Source organism: Haplochromis burtoni, unplaced genomic scaffold, assembly GCF_018398535.1.
Source record: "Haplochromis burtoni strain Fernald_Lab_line unplaced genomic scaffold, NCSU_Asbu1 Contig_27, whole genome shotgun sequence".
Taxonomy (NCBI): Eukaryota; Metazoa; Chordata; class Actinopteri; order Cichliformes; family Cichlidae; genus Haplochromis; species Haplochromis burtoni.
The window spans coordinates 1258960-1275173 of NW_024582388.1; the positions used below are offsets into that span (position 1 = coordinate 1258960).

General features: G+C 40.5%; 1 protein-coding gene across 10 annotated transcripts in view; it reads left to right on the forward strand.

Annotated features, from left to right (window-relative positions):
- pard3ab (par-3 family cell polarity regulator alpha, b) overlaps positions 1–16214 on the forward strand; it is a 249552-nt gene that overhangs the window by 210254 nt on the left and 23084 nt on the right. The window contains exon 24 of one of the 10 annotated variants that reach the window (XM_005918023.3): positions 4035–4057. The exons of the other annotated variants lie outside the window; for them this stretch is intronic. Coding sequence (XP_005918085.1) covers positions 4035–4057 — 23 coding nt within the window. The remainder of the gene's footprint in view (positions 1–4034; positions 4058–16214) is intronic. 10 annotated transcript variants of the gene reach the window in all.

Sequence of the window (16214 nt, forward strand, 5' to 3'; positions counted from 1 at the left end):
ACTTTCTATGGTTACATGTATAAAAAAAAAACCAAGAAATTAAAAATGATCACTTGTGACTCCAAAGCTAAGATGGTGACGGCCATTATGACTTCATTTTAGAAGTCTAGTATCAAGTTAAGCCAAACAATCAATCACCTGACATTTGACTGCTGTTGATCCAGGTTACTGTGGTGCAGTTCATTAAAAATAAATAAATATAAAAATAGATATCTGAGTATTTAGTGCATTTTCATGGACTGTCTTAGCCCAACACAAATAGACATTTATTCAAATTCATAAGATTGTTGGGAGAATACGATGTTGCCAATAAAATAAATCTTCTTTTCAAATTGCATCGGGCTGCTGTTGTTTGCAGCCCCCTCTCTCCTCTCTGCTTTAATAAGTGTAACTGCATTTGGGATTAAGAGACCCCCTGTTTCAGCGACTTCAATGTAATTATCTTTGGCCCCTTTCCACGCACACAATCACACACACACAACTATAGGGCTTTTTTGTTTATTTAATTAGATGCAATGATTTTATGGTGGTGGGAAAAAGAGGAAAAGTCATTAGACTAATTACCAAAGTCTCAGTAGCAAAGTGTGTATCTGCACTTTGTCATCGGGATAAAAGATTCAATGTGTCGTCCTTTTATGACACCAGAGAAATGACTCGAGACTGCTGCGAATGATTTGCCAAACAAAACCCTTCCTTTATGCTTCCGTGTTTTTGCAAATCTCCAATAAACTTTGCTTCTCTGCTAAGACACCAGGCACGTGGAAAGTCACTGAGTTCACTTTCCATGTATGTTGCTTATTTTCTTACGATCTACATGGTTGGGTGAGGATGTTGATTTGGGTCGAGAAGAATTTAATATGTTTTGATGTTGGCTCTAAAAATAGGGGTTGTGTTTGGTCAGCTTTGAGTCTGCGGTAGAATTAGTTGTTAAAAAAAAATGTATTAAATGCCCTTTTTATTTAATGTCTGTAAGTAACCATATTCTCATATAATTCCACTTGAAGTCATTTTGATGTTCACTTTGGGATCTGAGAAATACACGTCTGTATGCAACTCTCAAACTGTGGCTCGGCAAAACAAAAAGAAAATACAACTACTAAAGATGTAACGTAGCCAAACTGAGTTGCAAATTAATTATTTACTGATGTTCTGAGAAAAGCCACTCTAAGCAAACTCAAAGAAGATAAATCACAGGAAAAATGTCCGTCCCCACTATTGTGTACTTGGATTAAAACCACATTAACTTTATTTAAAAATCTGTGATGAAATAAGTGAAACTGTACCGCCCGTGATTGAAACCATGTTTTTAGTTTCACCACACCGCCCTACTGTGATGTCAGTCAGATGGTCTGTTTTCACATGATAGATGGGCTGAAGAGGAGCCTCACTGCCATAAGACACGTTCGTGTGTTTAACATTTGAACAGATGACCAGATTGATAGAAAGATCCTTTTGATTCTTCATTAATTTGTCTTTGTCCTCACACAAGCAAGACTCGAGTTAAATTATTGTCCTTGTTAATGTGTAATGACTACGTGATGACAGGGGAGGCTCACGCCAAGACGCCTCTTCTTTGATTGGTAATTGGGTTCTCAAATCACCTTAAATCACACACAAAGGGGAAACATTCTAGATTAAAGGGATCTCAATTACTCCTCATTTACCTGATATTTTCAAGACGTCAGGCCACAACCTCCCCTCTTTCTTCACATATCCTATTCCACGTACTGTCCACTTAAGGACTACTGACAAGAAGCAGACATCTGCAAGCAGTGGCCCTTTGCCCCGACAGACCGCCGGTTCCAAAACTACTCGCCTTTAGTACTCGTGGGTTAAACAGGGAGAATGTGAGGATAAGAAATTGAGCAGTGCTTTTTAAAAAAGAAAAAAAAGTCCCAGAGGCCTCCAGAAACATTAAGAAAGGAAGAGAGAGATAGTTTAGTGGAAGAGAAGGAGGAATCTATGAAGTGTTGACAGCTTTGTTGCTTGGCGGTGAAGAAGGGAAACTTCTTTTCCAGTCTCCCTTGATGAGCCATGTCAGTATTTCTTAATATATTTCTCTATTGGTTGTGAGTCTTTTTTAAAATAAAAGGATTTTCCACATTTCCAGTAAGTTTTTTTTAATTCCGTTTTAAAAGATTCATCATAGCTTCGTTCTAAGGGGTCATAAGCCAGCAGCCTAGGACCATTACTCTACTAGTCATACTACTGTAAGTGATTTTTTTCCCCCCTTGTTGTGTCTTAGTGGAACTTAAAAGAGGAAGAGCGTAGTCGCAGCCAGACCCGTGCGAGACCTATTGATCCCTGCCAGCGTCTTTCTCTCACCCCTTTAGATAATGGATTGCCAGCACATCCACTCCTACCCGAATCTCCCCTCCCCTCAGGCCCGTTAGTACAAATAATGTCTAATCAATATGCGCCGCAGTCCCCGCGAATATCCTTTTAACACTAGATTTATGTCACAGCAGCGCACACTCTCTCTTACTCATTTCACTTACCAGCCAATCAATTTAACCAATCACAGCGAAGACCCGTTTCTCTTCATCGTATGCAGTTAAATACATTTTTATTTTATTTTAGTTCTAATTAAATGCCCTATACCAGCATGTCCTCAGCGGCGTGCCTTGATTGGGTTAGATTGTGCAGTAGCGGGGCAGTTTGGTCACACATCTGAGGCTTTATTGACTATTTGGAATCTATTATGTAGATTTGCATTGATTGGAGATTTCAGTTCATCACTCACTGTCTGCGTGCAGTTGTCGGTGAACAAGTTGTAATGGCAGATCGCTGCATCAAGAAGGGATTTTTCTCTGCTTTGTCACATCTGTCACTTTGGCGGGTTTGACACGTTGTGTATATGTCGGTGCGCGTGTTACATTTTAATGAGCAGGAGGTCTGGTGTCTTATTTAAGGAATATATCAGCAGGACACAGGAGAGTGCTTCTCATAATTATTTAGTTTAGAAAATCTCAAACTGGTAAAAGGCCAGTATTGTTTCTTTGTTTTCACTCGTAAAGAAAAGCGTGGAAGAGGCTATGTGCTGCTCCATGCCTTTCTCTGCATCGGTATAGATATACATATTCATGAGTGGGTGAGGAAGAATGTGGGGTAAACGATCTGTCTCATGAGGGGTGCTCCTGTGGCAGCAAAGCCAGCACTTAGTGCACTGAGGCTCGGGCTGCCCTGAGCTTCCCCTCTCAGTGGATCTGATTTCCGTGGCTGTACGTCGGAAGCAGTGATGACAACCACATGGGCAGAAGCTGTCTCTCTCCCTCGCTTGCCTGTTTCAACGGCATTTGACTCAACAGTTGTGCCTTTTGAGGAAATCAAACGTTTCCAGGGTTATGTGCCCCCTTTAATCAGGCTAATACAGTAGTTTGGTCTTGCAAGGGAAGCCTAAGTATGATTTGCTCTTCGGATTATCAAAATCATTTTGTTGTATGCTGCTGTTCTGCTTCTATCTTGCAGGATGTGACCTCAAAGTCGCTGTGTTATTGTGTTTTTTGAGGTGGCACCAATTTGTTAAATAGATCAAATATACACTTTCCAATTACAGCAGAAACACTCAAAACTTGGTTTTGAAACTGTAAAAAAAAAAATAGCTTCTGCTGCGATTTCCATAATCTGAACCTGAATGTGCTGTTTTTCTGTCTTGCTCATTCCCTTGTTCCTTTATACATAGGTCTCTTACTTAAGGCCTACACTGTGTCATTAATTGACAAGTAATCCTCGACAAAAGGAAGCTTATGCATTTTTATCAGGTATTTCCGTATATTAACATTTAATGCCATATGAATTACGTCCAGATTTCGTGTGCTAATCCCCTTCCAAAACAGTAGATTTGGCTGTAAATGTTCCATCACTAACACTAATCCAGAGTGTATCCCTATCATGTTCCCCGAGCTATTTTAAGAGGGCACGTCTGTCATTTTACTGTATTTTTTTTTTTTAAAAACAGATGTTGGAATTAACTAACCCTTGTATCCTGTCAAATTTTGTGGATTTTTCACGCTTCGTGGACCTTGACAACCCAGTGACCGCACACTGACGGAGGAAGGTAATGGCAAGTGGTATTTATATGTTAATAGCTAGCTTATTCCTTAGTGTAGTACAAACCAGTTTCTTGCCAGAAACCAGAACTGGATCATGCAGTATATTTGCCATTTGCAGGTGGTTAATCATGGTTAATCACAGCAAATGGTAATAAACTGACTTGTATATTCAGTGCTTTTCAGTAATTGTCCCATCGTTTGTGGCAAATTCTAAACATCTGATCCTGAATGGGTAATACAAGTTTGTCTGTGCAGTTACTTTGATCCAGTGTCTGGTGAGCAGCTACACTTCATGGAAATGACAAATACAGACAGTATTTGACTGGAGTTTCCTATGAAAGTAAAAATGAAAATATGCTGTCTAAAAGTACATCCTGTTAAGTAGTGAATAGTGGTGAAAAAAAACTGTTACACATACTGCAAAAGCTTTTTGTTACACAGTTTCCTTTTTCATGTTCTTTATCAGATAAGCATCAGATGCCCAAGTCTTCCAGTGCAGCTAATGACCCTCAAGCTTAGAACGAAAGCTTATATGCAGCTGTGAGTGTGGCAGGTGTGGTTAATGTAATTAACTATATTGATGTTTAAAGGAGGTGGGCAAACCCAGGAGTACATTACAAGAAAAAACAGAAAAATAGGAATATTCTCAGAAGTGTTGATAATATTTCTTAGTTTCCATATAATCGTCCATCTAGTACAGCGGTTCCCAACCCCCGGTCCACGGACCGGTCCATGAGTCGTTGGGTACCGGGCCGCAAGACTTCGACGCTCGGGTGTGAAATTTATGGTTTTCGGAGTTTTTAGCGTTAACTCAGTTTCCCTGGGTCTTTTCCAGTGTTGTAGCTGTGTGTCTTATTTTAAAAGAAATATTCACACGTTACCATAGCAACCAGAGAGCATTAAGGCCCAGGGAGGAGCATGTTACTCTCAGTGTTGTTGGTGCATTTCAGGAGGACGCTGCTAATAAAGTTACACAATTACACAGTGAATTCACGTTTATTATTATATTTACAAAATACCACAGTTTTTGTCTTGGTCGTATCATTTTATTTTGTTATATTTATCCACGACACCTTAAAGTCTGTGAAAATATTGTCTGACATTAAACCGGTTTGTAGCACAAAAAAGGTTGGGGACCGCTGATCTAGTACATAGAAGTGCAATGTAAATATGTGAAACTAAGTAGTAAAGGCCAGCAACTGCAGTAAAAATACTCATTATGCACAAATCTATAAGTCAATTACTAGAACAAATTTCCCTGTGAATTTACAGTAAACTACTGTGTACTACATATGCCAGTATAGTACTGCTAATTGTGTGGTTACTATTGCAGTGTTGCTTTTATGTTTCTACTCATAATATATTATTGCATTCAGTATTTTCTATAAAATCCTGCTTTATTTAACATAAAAAATCCACATTGGAAAAAAAAAAGCTGGGCAGATACGATTAATCGCTGTAGTCATGGTTACCCATTGTTAGGTAAACCTTAATACGAGAAACCATAGCATACATACATGCAAATGGAAACACTGTATCAGTACAGCACTTGAGAATAAAGTATTTAAATGTAACTTTTAGATTACAGTATTTATTTCAGCAAAAGTCCAATTTAACTGACAAAGAATGAATGCTGTATTAGTGTAAGATTTCACAGTAGTTTGCTGTTAATACATTCAGTAGTATCTGTATATAGTACAATATAAGAATAAAACAGTGTAATCGTCCTGTTTTACTTCATACAAATACCAAAAAAGAGGAAATACAACCCTGGTAATATGTTCACAAGTCGTTTATGTTTAAGCTGTGACCTAGGATATACTACATGTACAATATAAATATACATGTAAAGGGCACGCTCCCATGTTATGGATTTCTAAGTGTGTTTATTTGGTGGCGATTGCACCTGTTTGGTCCTGTTAAGGCTGCTCTGAGGCGATACTATGGTTGTGAGTTTGCGCCGTATAAATAAAACTGCAGTGAATCACAATAGGCATAGTTCCAGTACAGTCACTACAGCAGTACAACTATTCCTGATACACCGAGGGAGGGAGGCAGCTTAACAAATAAGAGCTGATGGGAAAGATGAAGAATGGGGGGAGTGAAATGGAGAATACATTACATTTCAAGTCTCATTTGTGGAACTCCGGCAGATATGAAAATGCAGGAGATTAATAAATGAAGGAGAAAGTGTTCTAATATGCACAATCAATTCAACATCTCTTGCCTCCACAATACAATGTAAAATATATTACAAGTGATTGAAGAGCTTTGTTCCATGATGAGATGGCCACCATTATGCACCATTATACTCCAGCTCTTACAATATGATTAACAGCACAACAGGCAAGGAAGAGGGGAATCATGATCTAGAGACAGGCGGATCCCTCGAGGCCTCCTGAGTTGTCTTGTCTGGCCGTCTAAAATACGGTGCTGCCATAGTGAGGTCACTCCCGCGGTTGCAAGTGCGTGCACGCGTAGGCCTATCACGCTAACCAGCTTGGACACTCAACTAATGGCAAAAAGGCCTTTTAAAGTGGCACACTAAAACCCAGCACACACCCACGAAGCCTTAATGTCTTATTTATGGCCCCCTGGTTTGCTATAAAACCAGCCTGTGTCAGCAGCTAGTTGCAGGATCTCCAGGGATTCATTCACTTCATGCCAGTACGTAGACTGCACCCTCGCCTGTGTTCTTCCTTATTCAATTCTTCAACCGTCAGGGGCTCGGTCTTCTTCAGCACTGCGACACAAACTATGTCTGCAATTTGGCCGGCTAAAAAATGCTTTTAGTGATAAGAAAAAGTTGTTGTTTTTTATTTAGCTAGCTTGTTGTGGATATGGCCACAGCACTTTATCTCTGCTTCCCACTTTCCCATGTATCATCTCCTCTTCTCTCCCCTGATCTCTTTGAAGTCTTTACAGAAGGCTCTCACCGGACTCTGCCTTTTGTGCTGTCATTCAGTCTTATCTCTGCTCCCCTTCTTACTGTCTGCCCTTATCTATAAATATTTCTTTCCCTTCGGCCATCCTTTTAGCATCCCTTGACTTGTCGCTATCTCCCGTAACCTTGTGAGCTCAGCATCTCTTCTGACTTAAATGAAAAACTATCCAAGTTTTACTTTCAGAAACCCAAACCCTACGTTTAAATTTAAGGCTAAATTTAAGACAGACTTGTTTGCTAATGTAAAAAAGATGCATTTGAATTCCTGGTTTCAGTCTGCCACACCTTTTTTTTTGTTGTTGCCTGCCTTTGTCTCCCACCACCATCTTGCCTCCTTTGTCATCTCCCTCACTCATCCTTCCTTCACACTTGGCCTATGAACCCCCATCCCCCCACCTGCTTTATCCCCTCATCCTCCTTTCCATTACTGTCTTCCCTCTTTGCTCCTTCATCCTCCACCCTCAGCCTCCCTTATCTTTCTCATCACAGCTTTCAGAAAGAGTTCCCATCTTGAGGTCTTGACAGCATTCTCTAGACAGAAACCAGCCTCCCTGAGGGATCTGAACCGTGGAGAGATGTGTGACGGGTACCTGCCAGAAACTCTGTGACTCCCTTTGAGTTTTCCATAGGGGCTCTTTGATGGGCTGCACTTGTATGCGTTTCGTGTGGGTGCATGTGTGTCGTTTTGTTGCATCAGGCAGAGCAGAGGATCTGTGCCGGCCTCGAAAACAGATTTTTTTTTCTTTCTTTTTTCTATTCAAACAAATGCGTAAAAATAAAACGTCCTAATTAATTAGAGCCTTTATGCGTCTCCATTTACAATATTAGGTTGGCGCCATTTACGACTAGAATTTGTTTTAATGTTGCAAGTGTTATTCTTCTGCCCACTGAAGTTTAGTTTGCCTCCCCATTTTGGATATTGGTCTTAAATCATAAAGTAACATTGAAATACAAGGACAATAAAACAAGCAACAAGTGTAGCTCAAAATTAGTGTGACTGCATTACATCCACAACACAAACATCGAAAAATGTTTTAGATTTTTGCTTCATAAATGAGTCTAAATTCTATTTTTTCTTTCTTTTCTCATTTTAGAATCACTGTTTAGATGCAGTGACAATTCCATGCACAAAGATGCGCTAGAAACATATTAAATAAAGCAGACATGTTGCACCTATGTGTAGGGATGGGTACCGGTTCTGACATAAACGGTAGTAACCAGACCGAAAAGCAGCGCACATTGTGGTGTTTTTTTTTTTCCTGAGATGTGATACACTTTAGATTCTAGCCAATCATTTTACGTTTCCGAGGGTAGTAGGCGGGCCCAGGTACGTGCGTTCTTTTAGAGCAGAGCTACAGATTAAAAATGCCCAAGGCGAAGCGGTCAAAGTCTGGCTGTACTTCACAGCAAAATATGCAAACTCAGCAGCCTGCAACAAGTGCTTTAAGCTGATACTGTGATACTGTCAAAGGAGGTAACACCTCCAATCTGATGAAACACCTGGCGACGCATAGCGTTTTTTTAAAAGCCGAGAAATGACCTGTATGTGATAGATTGCTGCGAGACCTCACACCGAGCACATCTACTGCGGGTGTGGTGCCTGTTATCGGACCCGGAGTTAGCAACATCCCCCAAAAACCCGAAGAGGAGAGTCCTGGCCCCTAGCCCTGCCAGTGTAGCAGAAATGATGACGGATGATGATGCAGCAGCAGCCGTTCTTCTCTGCGTGAGTAGCTTAATGTTGTTCGTGTGTAATTTACGTTGAGTAGGCTAACCACGTTATTACATTAATGCATGTAAGGTGAACTAGCAAACACCGTCGTAGTTACATGTGGCTGTCTTCTTGTTTGATGGCAGATACTCCCTTCACCCTGGCCAAAAAGGCTAAAATGACCAAAGAAAAAGAGGGAAACAGCTGAACATGAGAGGTTTTTGGACAAAGTTTGTGTTTTTTCCATTGTTTAAGCACTGCTTCCAGCCAAGAGTGATGCCATATATGCCCCATAGCTGCAGAAAAGGCTAACATTGTTATCTTTTTACAAAAAAACATGAGAGGTTTTTGGACAAATTTTGTGTTCTCTATTCTTTAAGCACCAGTTTGAGCACCGGCACCGTTTCAAAAGTACTGGTTTGGTACTGGTATCGGATAAAACCTAAACAATACCCATCCCTACCTATGTGCAGAAGCATTTTATGTAAACACCCTTACCAGTCACACAGACCTGATGTAGTCACCCTGTCAACTCCTCTGCTGCTAGGCGTCTAACTAAGCAACGACTGAGCCTAGGAGGATGTTTTGACAGGGGTTGTGAAGCAGGGTAGCCTGAATAGAGACCAGACAGCTTGTTTGTTTGTTTGCTTTCCCCTGTGCTCTCTTACCCTTAAGCAATGAGTATGACCAAATCTAATTCTGAATGCAACATATTATATTCCAGCTTAGTGGAAATTTTTGCATCCGGCAGCTACAAATTAATTTTCATATTGATAATTCTGCAGCTTGGAAATGTGTTTGGATTTTGTGATCTATAGCACAGATTTTTTTTTAAAGCGTTTTTTTCTGGTTCTGCAGTGAAGACTGAAACAATTTTTTTCCTATATTTGTTTTCAAATCTATCGTTTAATTGGAAAACATAACGCCTGCAGCGGGAAAACTATTGCTGGGATTTGTCAAAATGTGGGTCATTACTACACAGCTCCCCACAATCCAACACAGCCCAGACATACGCAGACGCATCCAGGAGAAAATAGTGAAAAAATTCTAAACTAGTCTAAAATAGCGCCTGAATTTGACTTCTAGTACAAATTTGCATGCGACTCAACAAAAGCCAGAGAATTTCCACCTGTTTGGGGAGTTCATGCTGCTTAGATTTGAATGGCAGGAAAAAGTGGAAGAGGGATTGACACAAGGCAGGGGAGAGCACGAAAGGGGAAGCGTCTGTACCCTGCTGATGTTATGGGTATTTTTCACGGTGGCCCTGCTTTGAAACGTTTGTCCTGAAGAGAGGCAGGAAAGTCTTTATGCGCCTGTAGAGCCTCTCGGTGTTCACGGCTGCAGCTGGTTGTGTGGGAGCATTCGGCAGAGGGCTGGGAGGAGGTTACCCAGGATTTCCTGTTAAACAACTTCAGCTTCTGTTTTGCTGGGAGAGATGAATAGTTTTAAAAACATTACTCTGTGCTGCTAAAGGGCATTAATATCTGGTGTTGATCTGAGACTTAACACTTTTCAAGTAAAGATATAAAGCCATAAGAAGGGACAGTTCCCAAGGAATTGCATTGGAGATTATTGCAAATTTTTATTATTGTCACAATGTAGCCTTCTACGTTCACTTTTCTGTTGCCATATTATAAATGATTATTCAGCCTTTTGGCTTTTAAACTCATAATTGTCGTACTCAAACTGGACCTCAAGGATCATATTTCAAGGCTCATCACTATCTGAAGTAATAAGCCCCGACTCGTTGAGTATCTGACTCTTTATTGCAGTGTTATTGAAATCTTGAGCTTGCAAACATCAAGGAGACGACTCTAACCTTTAAATTTGTCTGGGAAAAAATAAAGCCAAGATATTTCTGTGTGCCGTCTGTGCTTAAAATAAAACAGACACAGGATTTCGTGTTTCTTTTGCTCAGAATGTTTTGGGGTTTTTTGGTGGTGGTCTGGAAATCATGTCCTCCAAAAGCTCCTATATATACTGAATATTTCATGAGGCTGTTGTGTAGAGTCCCAGTTTTTAATGAATGCTTCCTGAACCACTGCTGCACTTTAGCTTCATTCCCAAGAGTGATTTGGAAAAACAAATGTCCTTTTTTCTCAGCTAATGTGAGATACATGCGTTGATTTAGTAACAAAAATACTCATTTGATACATTTTTTTAAGTCTTTCACAGAACAAGCAACTAAGTAACAGATCAGTAACAACATAGATCATATTCTGACCATATTCTGAACATTTAATACCAAGTGGCAAGACGTAATGTTTCCCATCAGAACATTGTAATTAGCTGATCAGTTTCAGTCAACAATGGTAGAAAAAGAAAGAAAGCAAACAAGTCCGCCCTTTGAAATGTAATATTGCAAATATAGATGGTTCGATTTAACACAGAAGCACTGGCTGTTTTCTTTTCGATAAATATGTTTTACAGGAATCGCTGTCAGAGACCTGCATTTGTAGAAAGATGTTATCTGGGTGGTTTAAGGGCATATGAGACTGAGGATGGGTTCATGTTTGGAACATGGTTTTGTCAAAATGCAGCCTGAGAGTGAGCATTTTCCCTGGCATCCAGGACACGTATTACCATGGCAATTATACATCAAATACTCAATCTTTCTCTCTCAAAATTGCCTGCTGTCACAAGATGCCTCCAGTCTCATTTTCTTCCAATGCTGCCCCGAAACGGGGAAAAAGGCCCCCTGCCTCCTGATGATAATGGATCCTAATTTGACTTAGATTATGATTTATCAGATGCTGCTCATGCTTCAGTCGGAAGTATTATGCAGCTCTCTGAGAATGGGAACCATTACAAGTGAGACATCCATCCGTCACCCACCGGTCGCCCTAACGGAGAGAACAAGAGGGCCATATGAGCTGGACCGTGATGCCTGCCCCAGAAATTAGACTGCTCCAATTTGATTTCTTTTCTCTCTCTGTGGTGTTCTTCCTCTCCTCCCCCTTCATATATGACTGCTCCCCTTTCTCCCAGTCCAGGTCAGGCCAAAATTGTCAGCCGGCATTGGACACGAGCATCAGTCAAACCCTAACGTTTGCTAATAAAACGAGCATTGGAATTGTAATGTATGCCTGCTCGACTTACTTTAAGTTAAAATTGTCTCTACTCTGCTGCCATAGATGGGATGGATCCTTTTGTAGTTGCCGTGAATAATCTCCCACTCAGTGTCCACTTCCTAATGTACAGATCATTGTGACCACTAGCAAATTTACTGCACTGAGTAACTCGGTCTTTGATACATGCATAGATAAATCATTTTTTGAGACCTTAGGATATTTCGCCTCTCATGCATATAATAGGTTCAAAGTCATTACTATCCATTATTGAAGTTTTATGTGTTCTCCCATTTTACTAGTCTATTTTCCTGGGATTTCTATTAGCTCCTTTTTTTTTGGCCAGTTTTGAGGTTTGTCCACAGCAGGTGATGCCCTCTGATGGACGGTAGAGTGAGATTTACCTTTACCTGCAGTGCTCCCATCGAAGACTTTTATTGTAAGCCCAGGTTTTTGTTTGTTTATTTTGGGGTTTTTTGTTGTTAATCCTGATCTTGATACAGAGTTTAAGAAAAGGTACTAAGATGGGGCTTCTTATCTTACTACTACTACTACTGAAGCTAATAAATATTACCAAATAAATGCCAAGTACCGTATTTTTCGGACCATAAGGCGCATTAAGCGAAACAAAACAGTCAGATAAGTCAAACTTTACTCAACTCATTCTTCTTGCTTCCTCCACTTCCGTACCATTGATTTATAAATGTTGAATTCTCTCACAGCTGCTCTATTCCCATGTTGTTGCAGTATATTAATGACTAACCTCGTATTGTGGATGGATTATCTCAGTTGTTTGGTCCGTTTACAGCCTAACCCTACGCGATTGCATTTGTTCCTAACCATTGGGAACCCTCACGTTGACTTTTATTGAGTGGAAAAAGGTTATCGTTCATCCTCCAGCTTCACTGTATTTATGTTATGCTAACATAGCTGTGTCGCTCGCGATCACGTAGCACATCATTATATACTAGCTTGTCCAACTTCAGTAACTCTACAAATGTCACTGCTGTTTAGTTTCCTGTCTTCATTTATGTTGGAAGTGATAGCAGAGCTGTACGTTTTCATTTTTTCAGAAATCTCTCAGAACTTGTTTAGATGGAAGCTAGCGAGCTAACTTAAACTTAATTGTTACACCTGGTAAAGCAGCAACACTGATCATTTTATTAAAGAGTTTAGACAGTTTTTAACTTTCAGTGATGCCGTAGTGTTTTGGACCTGAAGCGGACGGACTTTTGGACCCAGATTACTCCGCGAGGCTCCTGCTTACAGCAGCCGTAATACTCAGACAATCCATCAGGCGGTGCGGCTTCGTAGCTTACCGAAGTCATACTAAAACATTTTTTGACAGATTTTTGAGCGCCGTGTACCACATAAAATCGGTTCAAGGTCAGTAAGCACAACCAGAATTCATACACAAGGCACACTGTCGATTTTTTGAGAAAATTAAAGGATTTTAAGTGCACCTTATAGTGCGGAAAATACGGTAATAGAAAAGAAAGTGTGGGTCACAGCTCTCCTTTCCAGTAGCGCTCTAGACTTTGAGTCACTGAATAGCAACCCTACATCCTAATTAAAAACCACTGGTAAATCTGAAATCCTCTATTATCACCTCAACAAAGAAATAATGTTTGAGTGAAACTCTGTGATGCTTTGCCAACATGAAAAGACAAGAGCCAAAGAACTTGTTCAACTGTAGTTTCTCATTCAGACTGAACTTTATTCATGAGTATGAAAAAGTCAGCCCTTGTTATCAATGTTTAGTTTAGCTGAGCCCTCATAAAAATGTAAAAAAGCCAGTCGGACTCTTTAATGCTTCCCTAATCCACCGCTGATAAGACTGCGTACTCACCCTGCTGGTTTGAAAATCCTCTCCTCTTCCCCTCACCCTTTCATCTCACACTTTGCGTTCTCAAACTCTGCCAGTAATTTGCACAACCTGTAGGAAAACGCTGCTCTTGTGGGCACAGGCAGGTTGAAACTAGTTTTCGCTTCGCTGCAGAGTTGTTAAAGCACCACTACAAGTTAATAGCCTAGAAGAGTCTACTTTACGGCCGTGTTGACACAGAAAGGAATAATTAGTAGGATGCGATGCTGCCAGCGGTAAAGCCATTAACTCGGACGACCCTTTCTCCAAACCCTGTTGCCTGGTTACAGTTTCCCCAGGTGACCAAATGTGCTGAATCATAGTGATCAGCTGTGACTCACTAAGACAGTGGCCTGCAGGCGTTAGTTATGATTGGTGGGATCGTAACGGCAATGTGAAGCTCAGATATATTACAATAAGTGACTTATCTGACAGCACAGATCTGTCGGTTGACTGATTGAACGGTGTGGCCTGATGGATGCCATCTCTGCTTAACCCTCAAGTCAGTGTCAGTGTCTGTAGGGGGGAGAGAGCAATGAAGCAAGGTGTGATTGAGATGGCGCGAAAGGGTCTGCGAATTTATATCTGAGATGAATAGACTCTGAAACAGACGGGCGGTGAAAGCGACGGAAAATGTGCTTTGTGTTTCAGAGCTGTTTCAAATTTCACAAAGGAAGAAGAGTCTAAACACGAGTGTGTGGAGATTTCCACGGTTTTAAATAATCTCATTTTCATTACGCCTTCTCTGCGCCGAGGAGATTGTCATCTATCATTGATGGATGAGATTAGGCTCTTTTCTCGTACTGTTACATCAAAGCACTACTGATGGTACTGCGATGGCATCTACAGGAGTTGCTGTTAATGTGGATAAGATCAGATATTCCCTATTTAGCATTTCAATGCGGAGCGGGGAGATGGAATTGAAACCTACATGGGTGAGACAATTGTGGTTTCATATCGCATACCGCCAGTGGGCTCAAAAACCCCTTCATCAACATTTCTCATGTCCAAGATGTTTTAGATTGAGACTGCTTTTAGCTTATCAGTTATGCACAGTAACCTGCAAAGATGAGGGTGTTCACACAGTCTGCCTGTTTATTTCGTGTTACTCTTTGACTCATTGATTTAATTACTGTAGCTACAACAGCCAGTCATTATGATAAGGTGCCAGTTTTAACTATTTATGTATTTATCCATTATGTTACAATGTAACAGCTTCATTTGTTTATCCATCAGCTGCTTTCCCATTTTTAGCAATAGTTGAGGCTGTTTCAAGCATTCATGCATTTCCTTCGGTTAGTTTAGTTAACTTTTCTACTCCGATCTGTTCAGATGCACTTGTTTAACTGGTGTTTGATTGATTTCTGTGTATCCCCTCACTACTGCAGAACCTGAGGGGGTTTGCACCTCTGGGCCTTCAACAATACAGGGTGTATCAAAAAGAATCATCTGATTTAAAGAAGGCTGTATTTTTTTTAAGTAATGTATTTACAATTTAAGTATTTACATCCTAAATATTTGCAGCCATCCTTGTGTCACTGTAGCCACTGCAGTTGTTAAACTACCTACCGGCAACCAGGTGAAACTCACGAATCCCCTTTTTCGAGCAGTACACATTTTGATCATTACTCATGGATGGTTGTGGAATTAGAGCACGTTGGATTATTTTTGATACACCCTGTAAAATGCAGACAAGGAGCACAATGAGCATTTTGCTAATCGGCCTCTTGTGACTTTGAGTTGCTGTTTGGATGTAAAACATCTAATGAGATAACTTATCACATGTCATTTTAAGATTTTGAGTTGACTGCAAATGCAGTCTTTTTCTTGATGGACTGTCTAAAATGTAAAGTGGTGTTGAGGCTAACCACAATGCAGACAAACAGTGGATGCCTCAAAGCAGTGATGTAAATACCAGTATGTAGTCAGCTTTGACAGTTACACGGAGAGCTATTTGTCTTCATATAAGAGGCACACAGTTTACAGTAAATTTCGCTTTTCTTAGAATCACTTTTTACTCTGAAAGAGTGAGTTTGATCCCGTTGTATTTTTGGCATATATCAGATTGGATTTGACGCCATCCCTGTTCAGTTTAATCCGGGGATGAAGTTTAATCTCATAAAGCGCTGTAAAGAAAGCATTTGTTAGGAAAAGGAAACGGAGCTCCTGCTGTACCACGTGTGAAATGCTCTTGCATATATTACACTGACATTTTCAGAAGTGGCTCTGCCACGGAGAGGGGGGCTGGGGCTGAGTGATGAAACCTAAATGGCCCACATAGGACATGGCATGTCTCTCACCTTCATTAAAAGTAGGGCAGAATTACAGATATTAGAATCGCAGAGCAATTTATTTGCTTGTAACTGAAAAGGCCGGCATCGATACGCTGATGTGTGCAAGCATGAAATTGGCCCATGAATTAAAAGGAGGCATATTTCTGTGTGCCGCGCCATTATTGCTTCCAGTGGCGCCATGGCTTGAAATCGAAGAACTGTTACCCATCTTGCTTTAAGTGTGTGTGTGTGTGTGTGTGTGTGTGTGTGTGTGTGTGTGTGTGTGTGTGTGTGTGTGTGTG